General features: G+C 45.5%; 1 protein-coding gene and 1 long non-coding RNA gene across 3 annotated transcripts in view; one reads left to right on the top strand and one right to left on the bottom strand.

Moving 5' to 3' along the window:
- Window positions 1-16: 16 nt before the first annotated feature.
- Fam163a (family with sequence similarity 163 member A) overlaps window positions 17-27,171 on the bottom strand; it is a 90,730-nt gene continuing 63,575 nt past the window's right edge. For both annotated transcript variants that reach the window (XM_029560212.1, XM_008826143.3), the window contains exons 2-5: window positions 8,336-8,426; window positions 3,266-3,287; window positions 2,424-2,538; window positions 17-1,830 (exon numbers count right to left, since the gene is read on the bottom strand). In XM_029560212.1, coding sequence (XP_029416072.1) covers window positions 1,414-1,830; window positions 2,424-2,516 — 510 coding nt within the window. In that variant the 5' untranslated portion in view covers window positions 2,517-2,538; window positions 3,266-3,287; window positions 8,336-8,426 and the 3' untranslated portion in view covers window positions 17-1,413. The remainder of the gene's footprint in view (window positions 1,831-2,423; window positions 2,539-3,265; window positions 3,288-8,335; window positions 8,427-27,171) is intronic.
- LOC115068974 lies at window positions 17,791-22,417 on the top strand. Its single transcript, XR_003848330.1, has 3 exons — window positions 17,791-17,825; window positions 19,599-19,712; window positions 21,134-22,417. It is a non-coding gene; the product is annotated as an uncharacterized LOC115068974 (long non-coding RNA).

Below are 27,171 nucleotides of genomic sequence, written 5' to 3'. Positions count from 1 at the left end.
GGGGGGGGGGGGGGGGGGCAGCTACCTTTTAACCACAGAGGTAACTGGAAAACTTATCAGGCATACTTACTAAAAACCAAACCAAAACAAAACATAAGGTCACTGCTAAGTGTAAGCAGGAAGTGGGACTTGGACTTGGGGCTAGAGTAGGACAGCAAAACAGCTCATCCCATGATTGGGGAAATGGGTGGTTGAAGGGCAGCAGCAAGAATGAAATTTAATGGCTAAGACACATCCAATCTTCAGGAGCCCTCCAAAACTCGGGGATGAAGGCTATGGCTTCTGCTGAGATACAGTCCTGCTTCATGGTGCTGCACCACAGGTGGATGCTCAAAAGTTGTATACCCAACCTCTGTAGTTGCTTGTACAGGTGTGTGGAACTTCAACTGCTCTAGTATTGCCCCAGGTCCCTCCTGTACAAGCCTTCTGGTTGCCATGGAGATTGACTTCTTTAATTGGAGGGCCAATTTTTTCTTTCTTGTTAACCTTGGACCCTCCCTCTCTGCAACCCCAGAAGGAGACAAAGCCACTCAGCTGCTGGTGGTGGTGACCTCTGCATGTGAGTGTGCACACACCTGGAAATGGGAACACACACACCCTCACAGGGCTAAATCCACATTTGTAGCTGAGCACGCGGAAACAGGGACAGTCAGTGAGGTTTGTTCCCTAGGCTTCTAGAACTTTAGTGACAAAATCTGGAAAAGCTTCTCCAGCAGGGGGCATCTGGTTCCTGAGGCAAAGAGGACTTGGGGAGATAAGGTTATATAGCCACTTCTTGCTGCAGTCCCTGTATGCCATGGCCTCAGAGTCTGTTGATGCGTGCCATGAGGAAGGGCACCTATCACAGCAGCCAGGAACCACACTATCTATGATAACCAAAGTAAAAAAGTAGAGTGTAAATTAGCTCTTGGGACCATTTCAGCAAATAAGACCTTTAACATTTCTTCCTCTCCTCAAATTGTCTGGTCCTCATTTCTCTCTTTGCCCTTCGTCCCAATTTCTTCTAGGCATGCCCACTTCATTTTCCAAGGATTTTGGAAACTCCAGAGCCTTTGTTTAGACTTCCCTGAAACTCTTTTGCACAGCCCAGCAAAGCGAGGAGTTTGGGGTTACTGGAAGGGCTGTGGTAGAGCTGGGTTGTCAGAGGGAGGTCTCAACAGATTAACTGGGGAAGCCATAAACTCAACCTATGAGATCCTCACCTCAGTCATGGGGTTGGATCCAGGTCCTGTCCTGGTCCTCAATGCATTCAACAGCTCAGATCCCAGTGAACCCTCTGCTATGGAGCAAGGAAAGCCAGAGAAACTGAGATAGTCCTTGTGGGGCTGTCGGAGGCCCCCCTCTAGTGTTCCATTCCTCCTCCCGGGGCAGCCATATAGGGGTGTGTGTGTGTGCAGGTTGGGGGCAAAAGAATTAAACATCTGTACTAATAGCCCTTGGATTGGTGAAGGCCTCACGCCCAGAACCTGGCCAGGTCACCGGGTAACTCTGGGGTGCTGCCAATTTGAGGGATGGGGTTCCCCCCTCTTTGTAGTATGTAGGGGCAAAGGAGAGCCTCTCGCCTCCACCCCCATTGGGCACCATGTCAGCTGTCCGTATGTAAAATGGGGAGCGGTATGGGGAGCAAGTGGTGCAGTGGCTGGCCACCACCCCACATGGCTGGCTGCAGGGCTCGCTGGTGAGAGGCACCAGGCTGCCTCTGCCGCCCAGGGCTTGGGAGCTGCAGGCATTGCAGGTGGGGCCTCTAGGATGGGTGGAAAGGTCGTGTTCCTCCTCTTCCTCTTCTTCATCTGCATCCTCGTTGTCTGTGCTCTTCTTGCAGCAGTAATACTGGGGGGAGGGGAAAGGGATGCTTGAGAGTTGGTCAGCTCCCTCTCCTCCCAGCACCAGTGAGTGTGCATAAGTACCACCCCTCCCTCTTCACTGAGTATCTTGTGCCTGTCACTTTGTTGGTGCTGATGTTAGACCCAAGTACTAGAGGCCTGCATCCCAGAAACGCATACTCTCAGCTTGCCAGGTCAACACTCTTCCTTTTTTCTCAGTGTATGAACTCCAGACCATGGTCCAGTTGGGCAGGGAGGCAGAGGGGAGGGATATACACAGCACAAGAGGACAGGGCTGGAGGCTGCTGGCAGCAGCTTTCAGAGTCTCCCAGAATGGTGACTTTTCCACCACTCCTGAAATCTCAGAGGTGAACACAAAGTTCCAGCATCTTCCCAGGATATCCTCATGCCCTGTAGGGTGTAGGGTATGTATGTGTGTGGCACGCACAGTGCCCTTCTGACCACTCTCAATTCCCAGCCCCCTTGACTTATGCCTCCCATATTTCATAGCTTTGGACTTTGTTGGCTCCAAGGTGGGCCTCCAGTTTCTGCCCCCATAATGGAGAACTAGTTTACTGGCTACAGGCCCAGGAGACTGACCTGGAGCCTACAGTAGCACAGGACAGCGATGATGCAGAGGAGGATGACAGTAGCTAGAATTCCGCCAGTGATCACAACCGTTCCCGCTGTCATCCGACCGACGCCCCATCAAACTCTGCAAAGATGCATGAGGAGTTAGGAACAGTTGCATGGCATTCTCCACACAGCTGGGATGGGGGGACCTGAGAGAACAGGAGCTGAGTGGGCCCCAGGGGTATCCTGAAGACAGATGACTGGCTATGCCTTAATCCAGGGTGGGATGGGGGCTGCGGCTGCTGGAGGGAAAAGACAGAGTGCTAACTGCTCTGTTTCTGTCCAGTGTTAAAGTGGCTTGCTGTCTTTCCCCTGTAGTCCTCTCTCCTTCTCTCTTTTCCTCCTTTTTTAAATTAAAAATTTTAAACTATTTATTTATTCACTCATTTTTGAGACAAGATCTCACCATGTAGCGCCTGTTGGCCTGGAACTCACTATGTAGACAAGGCTGGCCTCTATCTCATAGTGATTCACCTGCCTCCTGAGCGCTGAGATTAAAGGCATGTGCCACCACACTCAGCTATTGTTATTTTTTGTATGTATGCATGTTTGTGTGCATGTGAGTGCACATGTGTGCTCATGTTTGTGGAGGTCAGTGGATAACCTTGGGCACATGAGCCCATAGTGAGCCAGCAAGCAGCATCCTGGCTCCTGGAAGGCTATGGAGACGGGTCCTGGCCCCCTGGGGTCAAGTGAATAGGACATAGGTAAGCTCCATATGTGTCCAAGCCTTTCAGGTCAGTGGATAGGGACCCCACAGAACAGTGAAAACTTGATGGCTTCAGTATGGGAAAATGACAAGCACTTACATTCAGTGAAGGGAACAGTGACCTGAAAGACACAAAAGGTACAGAGATGTTGGGAGAAGAGTGTTACTCCCTGCAAAAGACCCCCAAGGTTAGCACGGTCCCTAATCTCAAGCCAGTCTCATCCCCTCATTGCATGTAGATATTCCACTTCATATAGATTCTCAAATGCAATATAGATGGGCTAAAGCCAGCACTCTGCTCTCTAAATGGGTGCAAACCTCTGAGCTCTCCATGAATGGTGTGATTACACCAGAGCTGCTCAGAAAGACAAATGGGGATTGGGCTTCAGCTGCCCCCTGCTCACCAAACTGTGCATCTTGTGGGGCCACCTGGATGAAGGGCTATTTATTCCTTCACCCAAAGGTACCAGCTGCCCACCAGGTTCTCCTACTTCATTCAGAGATACTGAGCAGCCTCACTGCTATTGGTTGATCTGTGGTCCAGCAGTTTGGGTTCCCATGGGAGCGTGCTGGCAACACAGCATCTCCCACCCCACCAGAGGCCTAAGAAATGAGAGCCTGATTTTTAAAAAGGTCTTGGATATGGGCTGGAGAGATGGCTCAGCAGTTAAGAGCACTGACTGCTCTTGCAGAGGGCCTGGGTTTGATTCTCAGCACCCACATGGTGGCTAGGAACCATCCTTAACTCCAGTTCCAGAAGAATCCAAAGCCCTCTTCTGACCTCTGCAGCATTGCACGACACAGGTGCACTCACATACATGCAGCAATACACCCATACACATAAAATAAAAATAATAAATTTTTTAAAAGGTCTTGGATAATTCATTTACACATTAGTTTGATCAAATCATAGGATGAACCCAGCTGCTCAGACTGTAAAATCTCACATTCTTTTGGTCTCCAGTCTTCTATTCCCCCTGTTAAGACTGCCTCTCCTGCCTGAACAGGTGCAGTGCTTCCTAGCCAACCACGCTGGGTTTGTGTCTAGTGTTCTTCCTTCTACTGCACTTTGGGTTTTCATCATGCTCCCCTCCTCCTGTGCCTGTCTGTGGCTCCAGCACCTTCTTAACACCAGGATAGATTCATCTGGGTGCGGTTTCAAAGGCTTCGCCCTCCCCAACCTTCCTGTATGCTCACCATCAATTTAGCTTCTCTTTCTCACCTCCCATTGTTCTCCAGGTGAAACCTCCGGTGCACATGGCAGTCTCAGTCCTTAAGAAGTTTAAGAGGTAGAGCTGGAGAGATGTCCCAGTGGTTAAGACCACAGGTTGCTCTTGCAGAAAGCCTAGGTCCGGTTCCCAGCACCTACATGGCAGCTAACAACTGTCCCAAACTCCAGTTCCAGGGTATCTGGCATCCTTTTTTGGCCTCCGTAGGCATTTCATGCATGGGTGTACCTACATACAATGCAGGCAAAGCACTCATACACATTGTGCTGGATAGCTTTAGTGTCAACTTGACACACCTGGGTTGAGGGAGTCTCAATCGGGAAATTGCCTCTATTGGACTGGCCTGTGGCCATGTCTGAAGGGCATCTTCTTGATGAGTGATGTGGGAGGGCCCAGCCCACTGTGGGTGGTGCCACCCCTGGGCAGGTGGGCCTGTGTTGCATAAGAAAGCAGGCTGAGCAGAGGCCAAGGGAGCAAGCCAATAAGCGGCGTTCCTCCATGGCCTGTGCTCCAGCTTCTGCCTCCAGGTTCCTGCCCTGAGTTCCTATCTTGGGCTCCCTGATGAACTGGTCAGAGTGTTTTGTCACAGCAATGAAGAACAAACTAGGACACACATAAAAATTTAAACAATAAGCTTAGTGATGGAAAGACACTTAGAAACCCTATGATATAGAGCATAGACCAGGGGTACGGGACGTGGAAGAAGGGTAGCTGTTGGCTGAGGAAGATGTTTTATAGAAGGTCTGTGCTGAATCCTACAAGCTGAGAGACAAGCAGCTGGAATAAACAGTTCAGGGGTGAAGAACATGGGGCTGGTGGAACAGGGCTCCAGAAAACGCCAGGAATGTGGACAAGTGAGGGGAGACATGAAGCAGAGAGGTTGTAGGCTAGACAAAGAACTGGGATTTGACTTCTTTGGAAGTGATGAGGAGTTCTGAGGGGTTTTCACTGGTACATGATCTATATTTCTTATCTATTCAAATCTTGCACATCCTTCAAAGCCTCAACAGTCCTATCCCTGAGGCCTTGCCCCAATTCTGGATTCTACTGCAATATGTTGCTAGTCAATTTTGATGTAGAAATATCTTGACTCCTCTGTGAAACTATAAATCCTTTGCAATCAGGGATTGTACTATAGCATTTTCTATCCTTTCTTCCCATCCTGAGCCCCCAAAGCACTATACATCATGCACTGGTACACAGCAGGTAACGTGATGTACTTAATAAAGTTGATTAATCATTTCATTATGTAGCATTTGTCACAGGCTTGGCAGTTGTGACTCTAACTGACCACTAGATGGCAGCAAGTTGTAGGTCTCAATTCCATCCACAAATTGGAGCATCACTATTGAATAAGGATTTGACTTTGCCCAGATGCATGGTAGGTCACGCTTCTGGGGGTGCCTGGGGCATATGGCGGGCAGGTGTGTAGGGGAGATCAATCAAATGCTGGAGAGGATTTATTTGACGTCACTACAACGTTGCTGTATCTTCCCCTGATCCCACACATACTCACCACTGAGGGCTGCTTGTAAGACTTGCCTATGGGATGACATGCAGTTAGGAAGGAGCAGTGACTCACTCCGCCAGAAGCCTTAGCTTTTGTTTGTTTATTTGTTTGAGTTGTTTTTTGTTTTTGAGACAAGGTTTCATTTTGTAGCCCAGGCTGGCCTATTTTAGGTCATCCTGGACTTTGTGACAATCCTCCGGCCTGAGTATCCCAAGTGTTGGAATTACAGGTGTGAAGCCACTGCACTGGCTTTGAAAGTCCTGGCCTATTTCCATGGAATGTATTCAGCCTGTTCTAGAAGACTTATAGAGAAACCATGTAAGAACAGTTCCCCACTTCCTGCCTTGGAGCCTGGCCTCCCCTCTTTCAGTACCAGGGAAGCTTTATAGCAACAGTGGCCTAAAATGCTTTGGGGGTGGGGTGGGGGGGAGAAGGGACTTTGGACAGAGCCAGGCCTCTGATGGCTCAAGGTTTGAGCTCAGCTGTGCCCTAAGCACACATCTCATCTTGGAAGCGTCTTCCTGATTTAGAAAACTGTTAGAAAAAAAGCTTGTAAACATCTTTGATTTTTGTTTTTGAAGACAAGGTTTCACTCTGTCGTCCAGGCTTACCTGGAACTCACTATGTAACCCAGGCTGTCCTCAAGCGCTCAGGAATTCTTCTGCTTCAGCCTCCTAAGTACTAGGGTTTCCTGACTCTTCTATAACTTTAAATTTTTTTAAATTTATTTTTATTTTATATGTATATGTGTTTTGCCTGCATGTATGTAAGTGCACCACATGTGCGAAGTGCCCAAGGGGAACAGAAAAAGGCAACAGATACCCTGGAACTGGAGTTAAGGACTGTTGTTAGCTGCTATGTAGGTGCTGGGAACCAGACAAAGGTGCTCTTAACCATTGAGCCATCTCTCCAGCCCCTCTTATATAATTTTTAAAAATCCTCCCCAACATGATTATTTGTGGGGGAAATAGAAGGCTCACACATTTCCTGGTGGCATAAGTGTGCCCTTAAAATCATAAGTCAGGAAGATGTTTATAAAATGTATGAAATGAACTAAGTTGGTCCAGTCCATTTCTCTGAGGACCTGGTATTAACTGTACAATTTTACATTTAAATTCCCACACTTAGTGGCTCCCTGTTATTTCAGGTGGACCTTTTTGCCCCCTCCCCCAAATTAGACGCAAATAATGACAATCCCTACACCTGAACAACATGGCACAGTTTACCAAGTGTTTCCACTTACATTCCCTCTTTTGCTGGGCAGACTTTAAGATGGCTCTAAATAATCCCCACCCCTGGCAGGCATGCTCTGTATACTCCCCTCCCTTTCAGTGTGAGTGTAACCTGTGGCTTGCTTTTAACCAATAAAAAAGTGGCAAAGGCAGTAGGTCATTTCTATGAACAGGCTCAAGATTCTTTTTTAAAAAAATGATTTATTTTTATGTGTATGAGTGTTTTGCTTTAGTGTATATATGTGCACTGTGTGGGTGCTTGGAGCCCCAGAAGAGGGTGCCAGATCTTCTGGGACTGGAGTTAACAATGGTTGTGAGCTACCATGTGGGTGTTGGAAACCCAAACCTGGTTTGCTAAAAGAGCAGCAAGTGCTCCTAACTGCTGAGTCATCTCTCCAGCCCCGAGATTCATGATTCTAATTTTCCTTCTACTAGCCAACTTTCTCCCTTGCTGGCTGTGATGCAATAGGCTGCTAAATTGGGAGGCCCATGTGGTCAGGAATTGAGCGTGGAGTTTGGCCAATAGCAAGCTGGGGACTGAGGCCCTCAGTCCAGAGTCCAGAAGTAACACAACCATCACATCATCACATAAGTGAGAATAGAAGCAAGCCTATTTCCCATCCACCCAGTTTGGCATTCTGATATAATGGTAGCCCCAGCCTAAACCTTGAATGCCACCTTCTAACAGATCCTGAAGCAGTAGACCCAGCTCTACATCATAAGACTCCTAACTCAAAGAATCTCTGAGATATACAGTGTAATTGTTTTATGCTGCCAAGTTTGTTTCACAATGAAAAGTAACTGATATACCTTACTGGACCTTACGGAAATCCCACAATACAGGAGGAGAGGCCAGACTGTCCAGTGAACTATCTAAAGTCACAGGGCGCTAGTATCTGAGCCAGGACCCCAGATCTATGTTGCGGCATTCCATCATGCCAGCTACTTCTTGAGTAGCTTCATGAATAAAAATAAGTCCCTGTGTTCCCACCCAGATCCTATCGGATCTGGGGCACAACTCAGTGGTGGCCAACCCAAGGGCTGAGGTGTCTGAAGAGGACAAAACTGTTGTTTAACTAACGAATCTGAGGGCTTGCTCTCTGTGCCTAGAATTTTGTGATATTCCCACCACACCCAGCTGCCTTTCTACCCAGGGTCTGAATACCTTCTTCTGGGAGGAAAATGTGCCTTATACGTACACGAAAAGTTGAAGCAGTGGTGGCTTGGTCACGCAGGCTGCACCTGAGCACATAGCAGTTGGGGGTACATCATGGTCAAGGGCATTGGTCCCTGCCAGAGAAGACAGAGAAGGTCAATGGGAGCTGTATTTGGAGACTGAGTGGTCAGAGAAGCTGGAGCTGGAGTTGGCACCAAGTAGTGACCCTAGGACTCCAAGTTGGCATGTTCTTCATGGTTTTGGCCATTGTGTTGGCTTCCTAGGCTCCCAGCCTAAGTGCCTAGGGATGGACCTGGAAGGTCACATTCAGTCTCATCTCTCTGTCCCCTCTGTAACCTTCTGTCCAATGCAGGGCAGGATGGTGGGTTGGGAGCACCGGGGACATGAGGCTCATTGGGGGCAGGAGCCTGGCTAGGTCTCTCTTTCACACTCCACTAGGGAACTCAAGTGTGTGTCCTGTGTGTAATGCTCAGACTCTGTTCTGGTGTCCTAGGGGTGTTTGTATTGGGAAGACGATCCAGTCATTAGCTACACCCACAGAACCACCTTCACAATGGATAGGGATGAGCACCTCCACCTTCTCCCTCTGGGTCAGAAGCTGGAGCCTAAGCATCGGTTCACATCTGAGGCCAGCAGATCCTGGGAGTAGACGTTGGGAGAGGTTGAGAAGGTCAAGAGTCATCTAGAGAGTGGCTCTGACTATGCTTCCTCCACGGTCTGGGCAATTCCTGCCTCTGATGCTTTAGACAACCAGGCTTTCGTTTCTCAAGGATGTTCTCACTCTCTGAAGGGTAAGTCAGGTGTGAATGGAGGTTGTGTCCTGCTGTTTGAGTGAGTTCCAAAAGATATTGATAGAAGTCAGAAGACAACAGAATTCAAGCCCTCATGTTGGCCATATTCTGACTATATGTACAGTGGGAATGTAAGAAGTCTCTTTCAGCATTCACAACATACCCCACACCTCACACCAATAAGATGGATCGATGATATGGTGAAGAAACGGTGAGGAAGATCTATTTGGTGAAAGCTATTGCTGTGCTGTGAATGTTTCCCTCCCACTTCTGAGGGAGGAGGAAGACTATGGCTGATTCAGCGTCTGGAGTAGTGGCCATTGGTGAGAAGATCCCAACAGAAGAGGCTGGATGTGGCTCCCAGGTACCCAGGGGCCAAACAAGAGGGTTGTCAGGGACCCATAGGGACAATTTGCTGGGTTAAGGGAACTTCAGGATAGCCCTCAAATTCACAAAAGCAAGAACCAGTTTTAAGCTGTTCCCCCTTAAGAGTGCATAATTTCTATCCTGACAGGTATATGAAAACCATGGCGGAGGTAGGGAGAGAAAGAGCAGGGGTGGTGTAGAGGACAGAAGGGTCTCTCCACCACTTCTGCCCCAGCAAGTTCAAACTAGAAGCAAAACCAATACCATCAGATGGGGAGTGTTTTGATGGTTACTCAGAACTGGCATTTTAAATTCTGAATTGAGACTGTGAATAATTGTGAGTCACTATCTGCTGAATTAAGTTAAAAAAATAGTGGATTGGCTGAGTGTGGTGGCACAGGCACTCAAGAGACAGAGGTAGGCAGATCTCTGTGAGATTGAGGACAGCCTGGTCTATATAGTGAGTTCCGAGCCAGCTGGGGTTATAGGGAGACCCTGTCTTAAACAAACAAGCAAGCAGTGGATTGGTCCAAGTTTTTTTTCTTTTTTTTTTTTTGTCTTTTTGAGACAGGGTCTCCCTGTAGCCCCAGCTGGCCTGGAACTCACTATGTAAATCAGGCTGGCCTTGAACTCACAGAGATCCTCCTGCCTCTGCCTCCCAAGTGCTGGGACTATAGGCACGCACCACCACACCCCGCCTCTGTTTGTTTTTTAAGGGTGGGGAAAGAGTGGAGGGGTATTTTAAAAACTGCTTTTTGAGCAAAACCCATACAACATGCTTGGTTAATATATCAATTCCATTTATTTTTAAATATTTTACTTATTATTTTTATTTTATACATATGAGCATTTTGCCTCCTGCATGTAACTATACCCATGTTGTGCAATGCCCACAGAGGTCAGAAGAGGGCACTGGATCCCCTGGAACTGGAGTTATGGATGGTTGTTAGCTGCCATATGGGTGCTGGGAACCAAGCCTAAGTCTTCTGCAAGAGCAGCTAGTACTCTTATCTACTGAGCCATCTCTCCAGTCCCCATTTTTATTTTTATTGTGGGTGTGCATATGTGTATGTATATGGAGGGTGGTGGGTGGGTGTATTCCTATGGGTGCATGTGGGATGTGTGTGTGTGTGTGTGTGTGTGTGTGTGTGTTCGCATGCACCTGTGTAGGCCGGAAGTCAACCTCAGGTTTTGTTCCTCAGGAACTATTCACTTTGCTTTTTGAGACAGGGTCTCTTATTGACCTAGGACTCACTGAGTGAGGTTGACTGGACAGTGAGCCCCAGGGATTTGCCTGTCTCTGCCTCCCCAGTGTTGGGATTACAAGTGCATGCCACCATGAGTGGCTGTTCTTTTGTTTCTTTGTTTTTTGAGATGGGGGGGTCTCACTAGCTGGTCTGGAACACACTATGTGGACAAGGCTGGCTTCAAACTCACAGAGATTCTCTTGCTTCTGTCTCCCAAATACTGGGACTAAAGGCATGAACCACCAGTCAGGGCCCTTTTTATCTTTTAGTTTGTGCCTGACTTTTTTTTTTTAATGTGGGTTCTGAGGATCAAACTCAAGTCCTCAGGGCTCAGTGGTAACTTTACCACGGAGCCATCTCCCCAGATCTTTATCATTTACTTTAGAAAACTGATCCATGAAAATATAAAGACTATGAGATTTGGCCCAATAGCTTATCCTATAGAGGCCGGAACCAAGTTCAGGGAGGATAAGTAACTTGCTTAACCCCAAGACAGAGCTGGAACTGGAAAGGTACTAGGAGTGGAGTCTCCTGACTCCAGGGCTGCTATCTCTCCTTCCAGAGGTCTGCCCTTATTTTACCAGGAGCTGAGGTGTCCCCTGAAATAAAGTTTCTTCAAGTGGACCAGTGGTAACAATCAACAGAGCCACAAACCAAGAAACACAAACCCCAGGCTTCCTGGAGGGGCAGGAATCTACATTGTACCAGGTTTGCATCTTACCATCTGGTCCTTTTGGGAAATGATACAGGAATGAAGGTCTTTGGGAGGTTTTCAGTCTGGAGGCAGCACGGTTAGCACGGGGCATGTGTGAGGGAGGGGTGAACTTGCAGAGTTGTTGGCATCATCTGGTGCCCATGACAAGACTAACTATGGGTTCTGTGTCCTTGGGGCAAGTGCAGGAGGGGGTGTGTCAGAAGAGCCAAAGGCACATCAGCTTGGGGAGTGGGGCATGGAGCCAGTGTAGAAGTTAGGATGGGGACCATAGAGGACATTCTTCTTGTGGAAGCTGGGGAGGGACACTAAAAAGCTACTATTAGAATATCTGCCACTCTCTATTAGACCAAGGGTCTCTGCTGTCTTTGAAGGGTCTCCTACCTTCAGTGACTTCAAACTTGTGGAAGGAGAGTCACCTTGCTCACTTCCTGGGTGACTACTGAGAGGAAATGGAGGCAGCAGCTGGCACCAGGACATGTAATTAACGACTACTGCCCCCTGCTCCCTGCTCCACCCCCTTAGGAACACAAGTTAATTGAGTGGAGCAAAATCACCAGCTGATGTCAATTCCTGCTGATGTAATTAAGCCTTCTTCAATCATTTACTAACTTGTGAAACTGACACAGCAGGTTAGCAGTTCAAGAAGAGGAACTGTCTTCTAGCTTCCTGCCTTCCTGGACTGTAGTCATCAGGCAAAGCTGGAGGGGGAATGAAGGAGAAGGACTTGTTACTTTGACTGTGTTTATGCCCATTGCCAAGCCATGTCTTTCACACGAGGGTCTGAAGAATCTCTTTACCCACGTAAGTAACTCCAGCCACCCAGAGATGTGTGCTGTGTGTATATATGTATGTATAAAAAGGTCCACTTCACTATGGCACTGCAGGTCCTTGGCGTCCCCTAACACTGCAGGTCCTTGTGACTGACTCAGGCACAACCTACAAAAGGGGCAACCCTAAAGGCTACAAGAAAAAGAATAGGCTGGGCGTGGTGGCACATACCTTTAATCCCAGCACTCAGGAGGCAGATGGAGCTCTATGAGTTCAAGGCCAGCCTGGCCTACGTAGTTCAGGCCAGCTGGGGCTACAGGGAGACCCTGTCGCAAAAAGATGAAAAAAAAAAAAAAAAGAAAAAAAGAAAAGAAAAAGAGTAGGGGGTGAAGGAAGATGGCGGCTAAGATCGTCTGTTGAGTGTTTCTTCATAGACACCAGGTTGAACAGCTTATTCATTCATCACACTTCCTTCGTAACAGTTAAGGAAATGAGTTGTCTTAGAGGCCATAGTGTCTTCTTTTAGCATATCAAAAAAATGAAAAGACCAATTGAGAAAGCAGGAAGGAAAGAGTTGCCCTTACTACCCCTCTACCTACTTCAAGCCGCCCCGTATGGAAAGAGATGCACTGGGGGCTACAGAGTGAATTAAGTTTAGGCTTTAGACTTGAAACCCAGCACTAGACACACTATAGTAGAACCTGGTGCCAGGAAAAGCCCCAGGACCTGTGCTCCCAGGCCAATATGAGCCACTAGAACTTCTTTGATCTAGGTGGTTGATGGTCTCTAACACCCCTCCTCCAACCTCAGGCCACAGGGTGGGGAGCAAGATTCTATCTCCTTGGGAGTGGAACATGAAAGATGTATCACAAGGCTTTGTCTTAGAGCCCAGTGCCAGATTCACCATGGTAAGACTCAGTACCTGGTAGAAGCTGAAGGTCCCATATGCAGGCAAGAACTCACCGATGGAGCCTTTAGATCTGTCTGGCATCAGGCAAAGACCTCTGCATTAGTAGAACAGACTCTGTAGGTCCTTGTGGCTCTGGGATTTTCACCACATCACTTCCAGCATGAAGGTGGGCTCTGGGACAAGTACTATTATTCTAAGATTGTACAGGCCTCTGCAGCTGAGCTTAGAATCCCAGGTTAGCAACAGCCTTGGTGGCCAAGGGACTGTCTTCCTCACCTATCCCCTAACCTTGGGCAGCACAGCTCTTGTCAGGCCACTGCTTGGAGACAGGACTCTGAAATGGTATCAGCACCTGCACCAGGCAGAAACGTGTATTTCAGTGGGATGAACTTGTATTTCAGCCTGTACCACTGTAAGCTGAGGCATGGACCTTAGTGTATCCTAATATTGTACAGGTCCTTGTAGCTGTGAGACTCAGGATACCTTAGTACTAGCCTTGAGCAGCATAGTGTGGTGCAAACCCCCATTTGCTAGGTGTAGGACAGAGTAGTAGGCACAAAGATTGGCTCTAGGACTTAGTGATGAAACTTTATACTATGAAGATCCTGTGTTAATTACTTTTCTTGTTTCTATGACCAAATGCCTGATAAGAAACAAAGGAGGAAGATCTGTTTTGGCTTGTAGTTTTGGAAGGATACAGTCCATCATGCTGGGGGAGTCATGGTGGCAGGAGCATGGGGGTCGGGCAGCTGATCACACTGTGTCTCTCAGGAAGCAGAGAGAGAAGAATACTGGTCCTCAGCTTTCTCCTTTTTTTCAGTGCAGAACCCCAGCCCACACATATTCAGAGTGGGTATTTTTCCTTCTCAGTTAAACCTTTCTTGAAACATCCTCATAGATGCACCCAGAGATGTTTCTATGGTGATTATAAATGCAGTCAAGTTGATAATGAAAATTAACAGATTCTAATAGCTTCCATCCTCAGGTCTGTCTGAGGTGGAGCCTCTGAAATAGTTCTAGCACTAGGGTGAAGACATACAGCCTCAGTCTATTGGATTAATATACTAAGTAGCATCACCTGTGGCTGATTGCCATGCTCTTGAGTCACAAGTTCACCTTAGCAATAGGCAGTCCCTAGCAGGGTGGGCCTTGCTTCGACCAAAGTGTTGTGTTGGTCTTGGCAAGATGTGGGCTCAGTTTCGTGGTGCTGGTGACCACAGTGTAGGTATAACATGGGCATTTAGAGCTGGTTCATCCATGGTGACTCTGCCCAGAGCCAGTTAGAATTCTACAGGGTCTGATCACAAGTTTCTAACTATAAATGAGGCAACTGTGTCAACCTCAGGCCCAGGAAGAGGCTTAAAGGGATAGATCAGTCTTTATAGGGACTGTCTTTGTTATTTATGAACAATATACCAACAGTATGTTTGGAACAAACCTGGGCTTGGCTTTCCATCTACAACTGAATCTGTGAAAACACACAAAAAGCAGATTGCTGGCAAATCTGAATCAGTGTTGAAATGTTCAAAGTGCCTATAAGTTCATAGAAAATAATCAGCCTGTTCAAAATTTCTGGAAATTCTAGTCTTACTTTCTATTGCTATCATAAAAATACTAACCAAAACCAACTTGGGGAGGAAGTTTACTTGGCTTAAAACACAGTCCATTATGAAGGGAAGTCAAGGCAGGAACTCAGGGCTGGAACCTGGAGGCAGGAGTTGAAGCACAGGCCATGGAGGAATGCTACTTACTGGCTTGTTTCTCTGGCCTGTGCTCAGCCTGCTTTCTTAAACAACTCAAGTCCACCTGGTCAGGGGTGGCACCATACACGGTGGGCTGTGTCCTCCCACATCACTCAACAGTGGAGAAAATGCCCCACAGACATGGCTACAGGCCAGTCCAGTGAAGGAAATTCCTCAATTGAGATTCCCTTACCCAGGCGTATCAGGTTGATAACTAAAGCTATCCAGTACAACAAGCACAAATACCCCCAGATTAGGAATTCTGGGATCAATACCTAATCCCTCAATGCCTAGACCACATTGTGTACCAACAAACATCAAGAGTTTTCTGAAACCATGATCTTACCAAATACTAAAAGTATAGTGTCAGAAACTAACCAGATAGTAGTCAGTATGGAAGAACTCTCAGAGGATTTAAAACAATTGTTTTAGGACTGGAGGTATGACTCATCAGTTAAGAATGCTTACTGCTCTACCAGAGGATTTGAGTTCAGATTCCAGCACCCACATTGAGCAGCACATAAATGCCTTTAACTGCAGCTCCAGGGGATCTGATGCCCCTTCTGGCATTTGTGGGTACCTGCACATACATATGTGCACACACAAATACACATAGATAAAATAACTAAATCTTTAAAAAATAAAACAACTGTTTTAAGGAAATTCATAATTCTCAAGAAAACAGAAAAAGAAATTCTAACAGAGAAACAGAAAAAAAAGGAAGATGGAAGCAATTAGAAATGTAAAATAGGAATTCTCTCTCTCTCTTTTTTTTGGGTCTTTTTGAGACAGGGTCTCCCTGTAGCCCCAACTGGCCTAAACTTACTATGTAGACCAGGCTGGCCTTGAAACTCATAGAGATCTGTCTGCCTCTGCCTCCTGAGTGCTAGGATTAAAGGCATGCACCACCATGCCTGGCCCAAAATAGTAATTCTTGAACTAATAAATACATTGATTGAAATGCAAAACATAATAAAAGGCAGAAATAGCAGTCCAGATCAAGCATAAGCATGAATTAGTGAGTCTGAAGACAGGCTATTTGAAATACGCAGTTGGAGAGAAAAAAAAAGGAATGAAGAAAAACTGCAGGAATTTTAGGACAGTATTGATGGAGCAAATATTAAGGCTATTGAGGTTTAAGAGGGACTTGAGAACACCAAAAGGTACTGAGAAAGTCAAAGCTTATTCAAAGAAATAATAAGGACAACATCCCAAACCTAGAGGTCACAAAAACCTAGGTACAGGAAAGTCAAAGGTCACCAGCTAAATGTACTTCAACCACGTGTACTTTAGATATACTCATGCTCTCAAAGGTGAAAGATTAAGAGGAGATGCTCAAGACTACAAGAAAAGGCCTGGAGAGATGGTTCAGTGATTAAGGGTGATTCTTGCAGAGGACCCTGGTTTCGTTCTCAGCACTCACAAAGCAGTAACAACTGATGCCCTTTTCTGGTCTCCATGGGCATTTCAGGGTATGGGTGTACACACATAGTAACTATAAATATATTACCACTAAACTATATTCCTAGCCTACAAAGTAAATATATATATATATAATAGTGAAGCCAAACGCAACAGGCAAGGAATCAAAACACACTATTAGAATAATTCATTTAACCACAAAGGAAAATTATAAAAAAAGGAAGGAATTATAATAAAACTAGAAAACAAGGCACAAAATAGCTTCAGTAAGACTTTACCTATCAATACTTTTAATGTCAAAAAAGAGTTTATTTTGGCTTTTAGTTTGAGGGTACAGCTCTTCATGGTGCAGAAGGCGTGGTGGCTGGAGCATGAAGCTGCTTGCTCACATCTGAGTGGATCAGGAAGCAAAGAAAGGGGAGTGTGGATGTTCAGCTGGCCTCTTAGGATATAAATTACCATATGAAGAGGTGGAGGTATCTGGGCTTTGTTGAGACCCAATAAAGCAAAATTACTTCCTGGTCAAAAGAATAGAATTTACATTCCACTTCTGGCCTTGGGTGGAGACATGACATTCCAGTTTGCCCAAATATTAAAATATTATGCACTGTCTTCTCCTTTTTAAAAAATTATTATTTATTTTATTTGTGTATTGCCTGCATATAGGTAAATGCACCTGTGTTGTGCAATGCCTAAGGAGGACAGAAGAGATTGTCAGATCCCTTGGGACTGGAGTTACGGACAGTTGTTAGCTGCCATGTGGGTGCTGGGACTTGAACCCAGGTCTTCTGCAAGAACAACCAGTGTTTTTAACCACTGAGCCATCTCTCCAGACCTTGTCTTCTCCTTTTAAGCATTAATCCAGGGGCTAGAGAGATGGCTCAGCAGTTAAGAGCACTTACTGCTCTTACAGAGGACTGAGGTTTGGTTCCCAGCACCCATGAATTGACTCACACTTATTGTTTGTAACTCCATTTCCAGGGGATCCAATGCCCTCTGTGGGTACTGCATGCACATGACATGGTATGTATACATATATGCCCGCAAAACTCTCATATACATAAAATGAAATAAAATGTTAAAAACAACAAAAAAGACTTAATCCAGCTGGACCTGTCAATCACTTGGCCAGGAGTCCACTCTCCTTCCCAGGAAATCTGCTTCACCTGAAGAGAAGCTAAGCGAAGGGAAGGACTAATTATCCCTGTGATAGCTAATCCTGGGTGTCAACTTGATGGATCTGGGATTAACTGAAATGAGAGAATCATCTGAAGCTGGAAGACACACCCTAATTGTGGGTGTTACCTTCTGATGGCGGCCCATATAAAAGGCCATGGCAGAGAACAGCTGGCTTTTTGCTGCTTGCCTTCTCTCTCGCTGGTGAGTTCGTCTTGCTGCTGTAGACTGAAGACTAGCTGATCTTTTGGAATTCGTCAGACCTTCAGCGCCAGATTGGGACTACTGAGACATCCAGCCTCGTGGACTGAGCAACTAAGGATTCTCAGCCTCTCCAGTGTGGCGCAGCCATTATTGGACTACTCAGACTATCCTGTGAGCTAAGCTGATAAATATATATATATTCATTCTACCAGTTCTGTTTCTTTGGAGAACCCTGACTAATACAATCCCTTAATGAGATGCTGTACTTATCCTTCCAAGAAGCCTCTCCCTTGGTGCAGATGCTTGTGGACCTTTCATCTTGCAGCAGTACAGAGCCTGCCCAATTTTCTAAGTTACTGAGAAAAGTGTAATTTCCCCTTTTTCTTCTTTCTATCTTTTTCTTTCAGATATTGACCAAAGCCAACACTGCGCACTTTTCCTGCTCTCTCTGGGCCTTCTTACTCTTCCTCTAAAGCCCTGCCCCTTCCCCACGAGGCTCTTTGCATTCTTTCACTGCAGAAAGTGTGGCTTTTTTCCTCTTTTTCATCTCCTTCCTCTGGTTAGCTGATGCGATTTACAGCTTACCTGCTCTGGTCTTTTTCCCCTTAAGCACCAATAAAATTGTCTTTAAGCTTCCTTTCAAGTCCATTTTTAAATTATTTTATTAACAAGACTAAGAAGCCCCCAAAAGAAGAGAGTACCTGATTTCCCCAGTGATGATGTTGTCATGAACATTTACTGTGGGTCTTTCAGGAAGCACCCTCACAGACATACCCAAAACTATGCTTTATTAATGACGTAGGTGTTTATGAATCTAATGAAATTTATTAACTGAAAATCAAAATTAATCATCCCAGGACCTGAATACCTCACTTTAAGCAATGGACAGATCATTGAGAGAAAATCAACAAAGAAATAGCATTGTTAAATTGCATTCTAGGCCAAATGTATCTAACAGACATCTATAGAACAATCCATTAAACCACTGCCAAATATACATTTTTCTCATCAGCACATGAAGCATTCTCCAGAATAGACATGGTAGGCCACAAAACAAATCTTACCAAATGTATAAGGCTATTGTTATACAACATGGTATACTGTTTTACAGTAAACTTAAAAAAAATAGGGCTGAGGAGATGGCCCAGTCAGTAAAGTATTGGCCTTATAAGCATGACAACATGAGTTTGATCTTCAGAATCCAAATAGAAAAGCTGAACACAGGGGTATATTCCCTTAATTCTAGCACAAGGGAGGTAGAGACAGGTAGATTCCTGGGGCTCACTGGTCAGGCAGATTAGCCTGAGTGAGCACCTGGCTAATGAAGGACTGTGTCTCAAAAATAAAGTAGACAGAGGCTGGAGAGATGGCTCAGTTGTTAAGAGTGCTGCTCTTGTGGAGAACCCGGGTTCAATTCCCAGCACCCACATGGCAGCTAACAATTGTCCATAACTCCAGTTCCAGGGGTTCCAATGCCACCTTCTGACCTCCTCGGGCATTGCATGACATAGGTGCACTCTCACACATGCAGGCAATACAGTCATCACATAAAATAAAAATAATAAAATATTAAAAAAATAAGTGGACAGATTTCCTGAGGAGTGACGACACCTAAGGTTATCCTCTGGCCTCCACATATATACATGTACACCTGCACACATGTATACACACAATTAAAATAAACAGGAGCATACTTTGAAATAATGATTAAAAGTATAGTGTAGGAAATACATCACAAATAGCAGCTGTTCATTACCCTCAAATGCTGTGTGTCCACAAGTATATGTGCCATACTGTTTATGTTTATTTTTTCTTTCTCTACTTTTATGTGTGTGTCTGGTGGGCATATGTGTGTGCATATCTGCATGTGTGTGGACACATGTGTATGTACCCTGGAAGAGGATATTGAGACTCCTGATTCCTCTTCTTCTTTTTGCTTCCTAGTGACCATGAAGTGTGCAGTTCACTTGATTGTAAACTCATTGCTGTGATGTTCTGTCTCACTACAAGCCCAAAGACAACAAGGTCAACTAACCATGGACTTAAATCTCTGAAACTGTGAGTCAAAGGAAACCTTTCTTCATTTCAAGTTGATTTTCTCAGGTGTTTTGTTACAGTAACAGAGAGTTGCCTTTATGCCCTACCTATCTTTGTATCTCCCACAGCATCTAGAAGAGGGCCCTGTACATAGTGAATGCTCACATTTGTTAATTCAAAGTCATACATATAAAAGAACTGTATAGCTGGTTATGGTGGTTCATGTGTACTTAGCACTTTGGAGACAGAGTGAAATCTCTGCAGGCAGATTGAAATCTTGAGGCAAGTCTGGGTTGCATACCAAGATTGTATCAAAATGAGTAAATAAAATAAAATAAAAATACCATATAGTTGGACAGGATGACACATGTCTGTAATCCCAGCACCTGGATCACAATTGAGAGCTGCCTGAGCTCATAGAGAGATCCTGTCTCAAAAGAACATCCTCCCAAACAAACAAACAAACAAAAGCAAAAACAAAACAAAACCCCCACATCTTTCAAAGAGCAAAGGATGATTGCATTTTAAAGTCAGTATTATAATGACTAGATTTACCTAGTTTTGGGCTGGAGAGATGACTCAGCTGTTAAGAAGCTGTTCTTGTAGAGGACCCGAGTTCAGTTCCCAGCACCCACACGGCAGCTAACAACTGTCTGTAGCTCCAGTTGCAGGAGATCTGATGCCTTCTTCTGACCTCCATGGGCTTTTCATGACACAGGTGCACTGACATACATGCAGGGAATACACTCATACACATAAAATAATAAATAAAATATTAAAAAACAGTGATTAGATTTCCCTAGTTTTGTATCACTCTCAGCATTTCTCTAAGTTTGCCTATTCACCACCTAGAACAGAAATAGGCTAGCTTTCTGAGTAAAAGAGAGCATTTTAGTTACTTTTATCATTGCTGTGGCAAAATACCTGACAAAAGCAATTTAAAAGAGGAAGGGTTTATTTGAGCTCCTAGTTGGAGGTTACAGCCTGTCACGGCAGGGAAGGTTTGGTGGCAGGAGACTGAGGCAGCTGGTTATATTGTAGCTACAGACAGTCAGGAGGCAGAGAGATGAATCTAGAGCTTAGCTTTCATTCTCTTTGTTGTTGGCTATGTATTTGTGTGCAATGTGTTTGCATGCATGTGGGTGCACCTTTGTGTAGGTGCATGTGTGTGCAGAAGGCCAGAGGCTGATGCTGGTGTCTTCCTGGATCACTTTCCACTTACATATTGAGGCAGGGTCTCTCACTTGGACCCAGGCTTACCAGTTCTGCTAGTCTAGCTTGCTCTGGGGATGCACTGCCTGTGTCTCTGCCTCTTGAGCACGGGGATTACAGGCAGGCTGCCACACCTACCTGGCAAACTCTGGCCCTCACACTTGACTGGCAAATGTTTTACCTGCTGAGCCATCTCCCCAGTCTCACTTTCTCATTTTTATTCACTCTAGGACCTCAGCTCAAGGGATGGATGGTGCCACCTGTGTTCAGGGTGGGTCTTCTCTGCTCTCTTAAAGCTTTTGGAAAACATCCTCAAAGACACACCCAGAACTGTGTTTCCATGGTGATTCTAAATCCCATCAAGTTGACCATGAAGATTAACTATCACAGAGTGTGCTCTTAATTACACTGGGATAACTGGCATGAACTAAACAATCAACTCATTTCAAGTGTTTCTTTGGAGACTATAGTGTGGGAACTGTTGCCCAAGCCTCAACTCTTTGATGGTAGAAACCAGGTGTCTTTCCCCTTTCCCTAAACTGCACAGCAAAGACACAGCTCTGAACTGAGGGTTGAGCAGGCAGCTACAGCGATGCCCTTGGGCTGAGAAGAAGCCAAAGGTACTCAAGGGAGTAAGGGCAAGGGTAGCCAGCCCTGGCAAGCAGTGGCCTCCTGCCGCCTTAGGAGACATTGGCTATGCCAACCATGAACGAAGCTGCAAAGAACTCATGCCGGTGTGCCCTCTAGCTATCCTTCAAGGTTTGAGCTCTTTTCCCTCCTAGATGAGCTTTTAAATAATATCCCACATTAATCACAGAAGCAATGCCTCATATTTAACAGTGAGGAAGAACCTCTGTGTTATTAGGCACCTGGTGCTAACAATAATGGTCTAGCATGTACCAGTACTCTGTAGTCTGATCAGATGCTCAGGGCATCTATGCCTGTGGCTGGGCTTGTGTTTTCTTCTAAGGAACTTACTTTCTGTTCAGTTCACTTTTCCTTTTAATTCACAGTCATAGAAAAGCACCTAGTTCCATTAAAGCCATTTCTGAGACCCTTGAATCAAAGTGAGCTTTGAAATTACAACTGAAATGCTAGTCCCCAACCTATCTCACCAGGTTCCTAGAGACTTAATCAGACACTGTCTAGACGTGTGGTTTCACAGTTTCCTAATTAACATTAATCCAGCAGGTCACAGAATCTTGGCGTGAGCACACACAGATTCTTTTCCTTGTTTCTCTGCCGATGCTCTGGTCACACACTTACTTTGTATGCATGAGACAAGCTCATACATCATTATGTAGATGAATAATAAGCCTTCTGATTTTAATATAACTCATAGAATCTTGGAATTTTGTAAAGTGTAATCTGCTTTATCACATTTAGTATGTGTGTATGTGTACACATGCACATGTGAATGCCACGTGTTAACATGTGTGTAATCAGAAAACAACTTGCTAGAGTTGGTTTTCTCTTTCTATTCTATGAGATCCAGGGATAGAACTGAGGTTAAGGTTATCAGTCTTTTTTGAGACAGTGTAACCCTAGCTTCCCTGGAACTCACCATGTAGACCAGGCTGGCCTCAATCTCACAGAGATTTGCCTGCCTCTACCTCACTAGTGCTGGGATTAAAGGTGAGTGCCACCATGCCCCGCAGGTCATCACTCTTGATGATAGGCACCTGTACCTGCTGAGCCATCTCACTGGTCTAAAGGTATAACATAGACTGACCTTGAACCCATGATCTTCCTTTCTCTACTTCTTCAGCACATTCTATTAGCCTGTACCACCACAACTTGACTGCTTTAAAATAATGTTTTGACTCTTCTTTTTCTTTTTTAAAAAATATTTTATTTATTTGTTTATTTTACGTATATGAGTGTATTGCCTGCTTGTGTGTAAGTGTACCTCTGTTGCGTAATGCCCGAGGTGGTCAGAAGAGAGCCTTGGATTCCCCTGGAACTGGAGTTATGGACGGTTGTTTGCTGCCATGTGGGTCCTCTGCAAGAGCAGCCAGTGCTCTGAACCGCTGAGCCATCTCTCTAGCCCAGGACAGTGCTACTTCTAACTCTGAAGCCCCGTGATGCTAGGTTTCTTGGGTCTGTCCTTTATTTGTGAATTTCTGTTTTCTAGAGATGATATATTGTTTGAGTTTAAGACCCAAATCCTTTGTCTGGGACAAAATGTCTAGGATGAGCTTCAGGGAAATTTGCTGGGCTCTGGACACTGGGTACCTAAAAAGGAACGCTGCTGGAGAAATGAGACAAAATGCCTTGCAGGGCTCCAGATTCAGCCCTTTGGAATGTTATTTCTCCCCATGACTGCTCACATCTCATCCTCCTTAGAAGGCTCTGGTTGCAGAGCTAGTCCCCTCCTTTGTCCTACAACTTTCTTCCTCTTGTCTCTTTTCTCTCCCCACTCTCTGATATTCTGAAGGTTATTACATTTCCAAGCCTGCTGAGCCTAAACTAGAATTGCCTACAGTGAAGTTTTCTAGAGAAAAAATATTAAACAAAAATCTCAACCTCAGTGGCTTGCTGATGGCCATCAGTTCAGATCTGTGGAAGGGTGGAGTTTGGACTCTGAGGGAAGACAGCAGTTACAGAGACCAGGTTGGCCTTGCTCAATGAACCAAGTCTGGCTTTACCCAGCTTGTTTCTGTAGGTGGGTTGGTGGGGTGACTCAGTAGGGGATTCTGAGACCATCAGCCAGACCTGGGTTCAAATATTGGCTCCATGCCTTTATTAGCTCTGCAATCTGGACAAGTCCCTAAGCCACTTTGGACCTTGATTTTCCTTCCTAAGATCTCTAAGATGGGGATAGCAACAATAATAGCAATAAATATCACAAGACCATTAAGAGACTATGAAAAAAATAAAGAGCTCAAATTTTCAGCAGTAAGCATGTAATAGCCACTAAAAACAGACGTTTTCTATGCATGGTGGCATATGCCTACAAGTCTAGTGCTTGGAGGTGGAGGCAGAAGGATCAGGAGTTAAGAGTCATCCTTGGCTATTCAGTGAGTTTGAGGCTATCCTAATCTATAAGAAACCTTGCCTCAGAAAACCAACAAAACCAACAAAACCCCAGCTGTTATTGTTAGTGCTTTCTACTCTTTTTGATGGTATTCCTTCTGCCTTCAGGGCTGCATCCTGACTTTGTGTGTGACCTCCTTTATATGGCTACTGCTGCCAGTTGGATTGAGAGGCATGTGTCCAGTAGCCCCTCCTTTACCAGTCTTGTCTTTCTATCTTTCTGTACTGCTGCTATGTTCTCTTTCCTAAGTCATTCCTTGATCATGTTTCTTCTCTGCTAAAAAAAAACATTCTTGGATTTGCCACTGGGCACTATGTAAAACACAAACTTGCTGTCCAGTCCTCGAAACTGTAGCCAAGTCCTACTTCTCTATCATGATTTCCTATTATGTAGAATATGAGTCTTCAACTCAAGCAGGTTGCTGTTTGTGGATTTGGGCAAATCAGGCCTGTGCCATTTACTGGCTGTGGCCCTGGAGAGAAGTCTTCATTTCTATTGAGTGTGTTCTCATCTTGCAAAATGGGATTAATAGTACTTTATCATAAAAAAACTTTACCTTCACTGGGCATGGTGGCACACGCCTTTAGTCCCAGCACTCGGGAGGCAGAGGCAGGCGATCTCTGTGAGGGCGAGGCCAATCTGGTCTACATAGTATGTTCTAGGCCAGCTGGGGCTACAGGGAGACCCTGTCTCAACAGCAACAACATCACCAAAACCCCACAAAACTTTACCTTCCTCTTAGGCGGTTTCTGGGAGGTAATATCAGAATTCTGTAATGTTAAATGTTTACTCATTGTAGCTCTGGCTCAGAACATTCTTTTTCTTTCCCTTTTAAGGGACATTGCAAGGTGTGTTTCCTCTTGGTTTAATGAACAGATTCAGGGCTTAATAATGCTCTACAAGTCAGAAAAGGAGAAGAAGAAGAAAGACTGATGGGAGAGGTGAAAGAAGACTTTGATCTCTCTGGGAATGATGTACGTGGAGACTTTGAGATTATATAACCTCAGATCTGACTTACTTCAAGTTATAGATTTGATGGCTTACTACCTTTGGGCTCATGGAAGGGTTCTTGTGGAAGAGGGATCCACAAGGAGACTGGGCTCGCTGTGTTGGAGACTGCCAGTGCTGAGAAGGCTCTTCTAGGGGACATGGGAGGGCATTAAGGGCTGAGCCCAGTCACAGTGCTGTCATGGACACAGAGGGCAGTTCTCCCTGCCTGTTGGACATACTGCTTGCTGAGTGAGGTAGGCTTAAGAGCTGGGCCTTCTACTGACTATAGCAGTCAGAGCTATAGTGATTTGACTGCAGACTTCCTGGGTCCCCCCTTTATGACATCTCTCCTCCCCCAAACTGTAGCCCTCCATTTACGTATTTCTGCACCCTGCCAACCCAGATACATGCATCAGTTCATCTCAATCCTGAAAGATCCATGGAATGAAGGCAGAGGGAAGGCTAGCCTTTGAGAATGTCTGTGAGGCATTATCCTGATTAGATGAATTGACATGGGATGACCCACCTTAACTGTAGGCAGTACTACTCCCTGTGCAGGGATTCTGGACTGCAGAAAGTGGAAAAGCAAGCGGAGCACTAGCAGTCACTACTCTCTGCTACTTTATTTTTTATCATTTTATGTGTATGAGTATATTGTCTGCATGTATATACGTGCACCCGTGTCATGCAATGTCTGCGGAGATCAGAAGAGGGTGTCAGAGCTCCCGAAACTGGAGTTACGGACTGTTGATAGCCACCTTGTGGGTGTTGGGATTTGAAACCAGGTCTTTTGGAAGAAGAGTCAGTGCTCTTAACCACCGAGCCATCTCTTCAACCCGTTTTTGTTTTTACTTTTGTTTGCTGTTTTTTGTTTTGAGATAGGGTTTCCCTGTAGCCCCAGCTGGCCTGGAACTCACAATGGAGACCAGGTTGACCAGCATCCCACAGAGATCCACTTGCCTCTGCCTCCTGAGTGCTGGAATTAAAGGTGTGTCACAGCCGCCTGCTCTCTGTAGAGAGCTGTGATAGGACCAGCTGCTTCCAGCTCCTGCTGTTTCGACTTTCCCCGCCATGATGAACGGCATCTTTGAACTGTGAGCTGAAATAAATCCTTTCTCCTTTGAGTTGCTTTTTGTCAGGGTATTTTATTACAGTCATGGGGAAAGAAACTAAGATATCACCCAAATCACACAACTGGTTAGAGGCAGGGTTAGGGTCTGCATCCAAGTCTCTATGCCCCAAAGTCTCATGTGCCATGTCGGGTTTATCTGGCTATAGAGATCTACATTGGTTCTTTGGCACATGTAAGTAGGTGGCCGGGTGAATGGAAGAGCATACCTTCCCTGTGAGGATGAGACTGAGGATACTCCCTTGGGAAAAGGTAAATGTGCTCTCGGTGGTTAGCAAGCACACCCTAAGAATAGCCATTTTGCTTTAAATCAAGTTAATATAATTTGGATTTACCAAACCTATGAACAGGTGAAGGGGGGTTGGAAAGAGGGAAGATTATCTACTTTTAAAAATAGTTCCTTTTGGATGAAGGGCTTTTTTCCCCTTCGATTCAGAGACTAGAGGTCAAATCTGCCACTGATGACACATTGTGAGAAAAAATCGTTCGGCAATGGATGACAAAATTACTTCTATGGAGAAATCCTGAGAAACACATTACTCATTGGCAGAGGATTTTACAGGGAAGAAAGCTCATTTATTAACATGTCTCTGCAATTTCTTATCTGGAGGACATCTGGGTCAGCAGTTCCTAACCTGGTGGCATCTGTAACCATTCAGGATCCTAAGACTTCACCCAGAATCCTCTCCTCAGGTGGGAGGCTGTGTGGTTAACTGCTCCTCTAGGGCTTCCCAGAGTGAGGCAGATCTCGGTGCTCTGTCCAGGCATCTACAAATGCTTCCTGCTGCTCTCACCTGGGCCCTACAGTGAGCCCCTCCCCAGTTCTTCTTTCACTCTGCCACCAGATTAAGCCCCTCTCCTGTTCTCTCCTTTCCAGGACAAATCCTGGAACTCAAGGGCAGCTATGGAGTGAAAAGCTGTTAGAGGATTTCCCAGTACCTTTTTATTTATTTTTATTTGTATTTTTTGGTCTTTTTGAGACAGGGTCTCCCTGTAGCCCCAGCTGGCCTGAACTCGCTATTTAGACCAGGCTGGCCTTGAATTTACAGAGATCCTCCTTCCTCTGCCTTCTGAGTGCTGGGACTTAAAGGCTTGTGCCACCATGCCTGGCT

Source organism: Nannospalax galili, unplaced genomic scaffold (assembly GCF_000622305.1).
Source record: "Nannospalax galili isolate Female #2095 unplaced genomic scaffold, S.galili_v1.0 scaffold429, whole genome shotgun sequence".
In the NCBI taxonomy this organism is placed as follows: Eukaryota; Metazoa; Chordata; class Mammalia; order Rodentia; family Spalacidae; genus Nannospalax; species Nannospalax galili.
The sequence above is the reverse complement of the archived record's forward strand: the minus strand, read 5'-3'. Positions and strand labels throughout refer to the sequence as shown.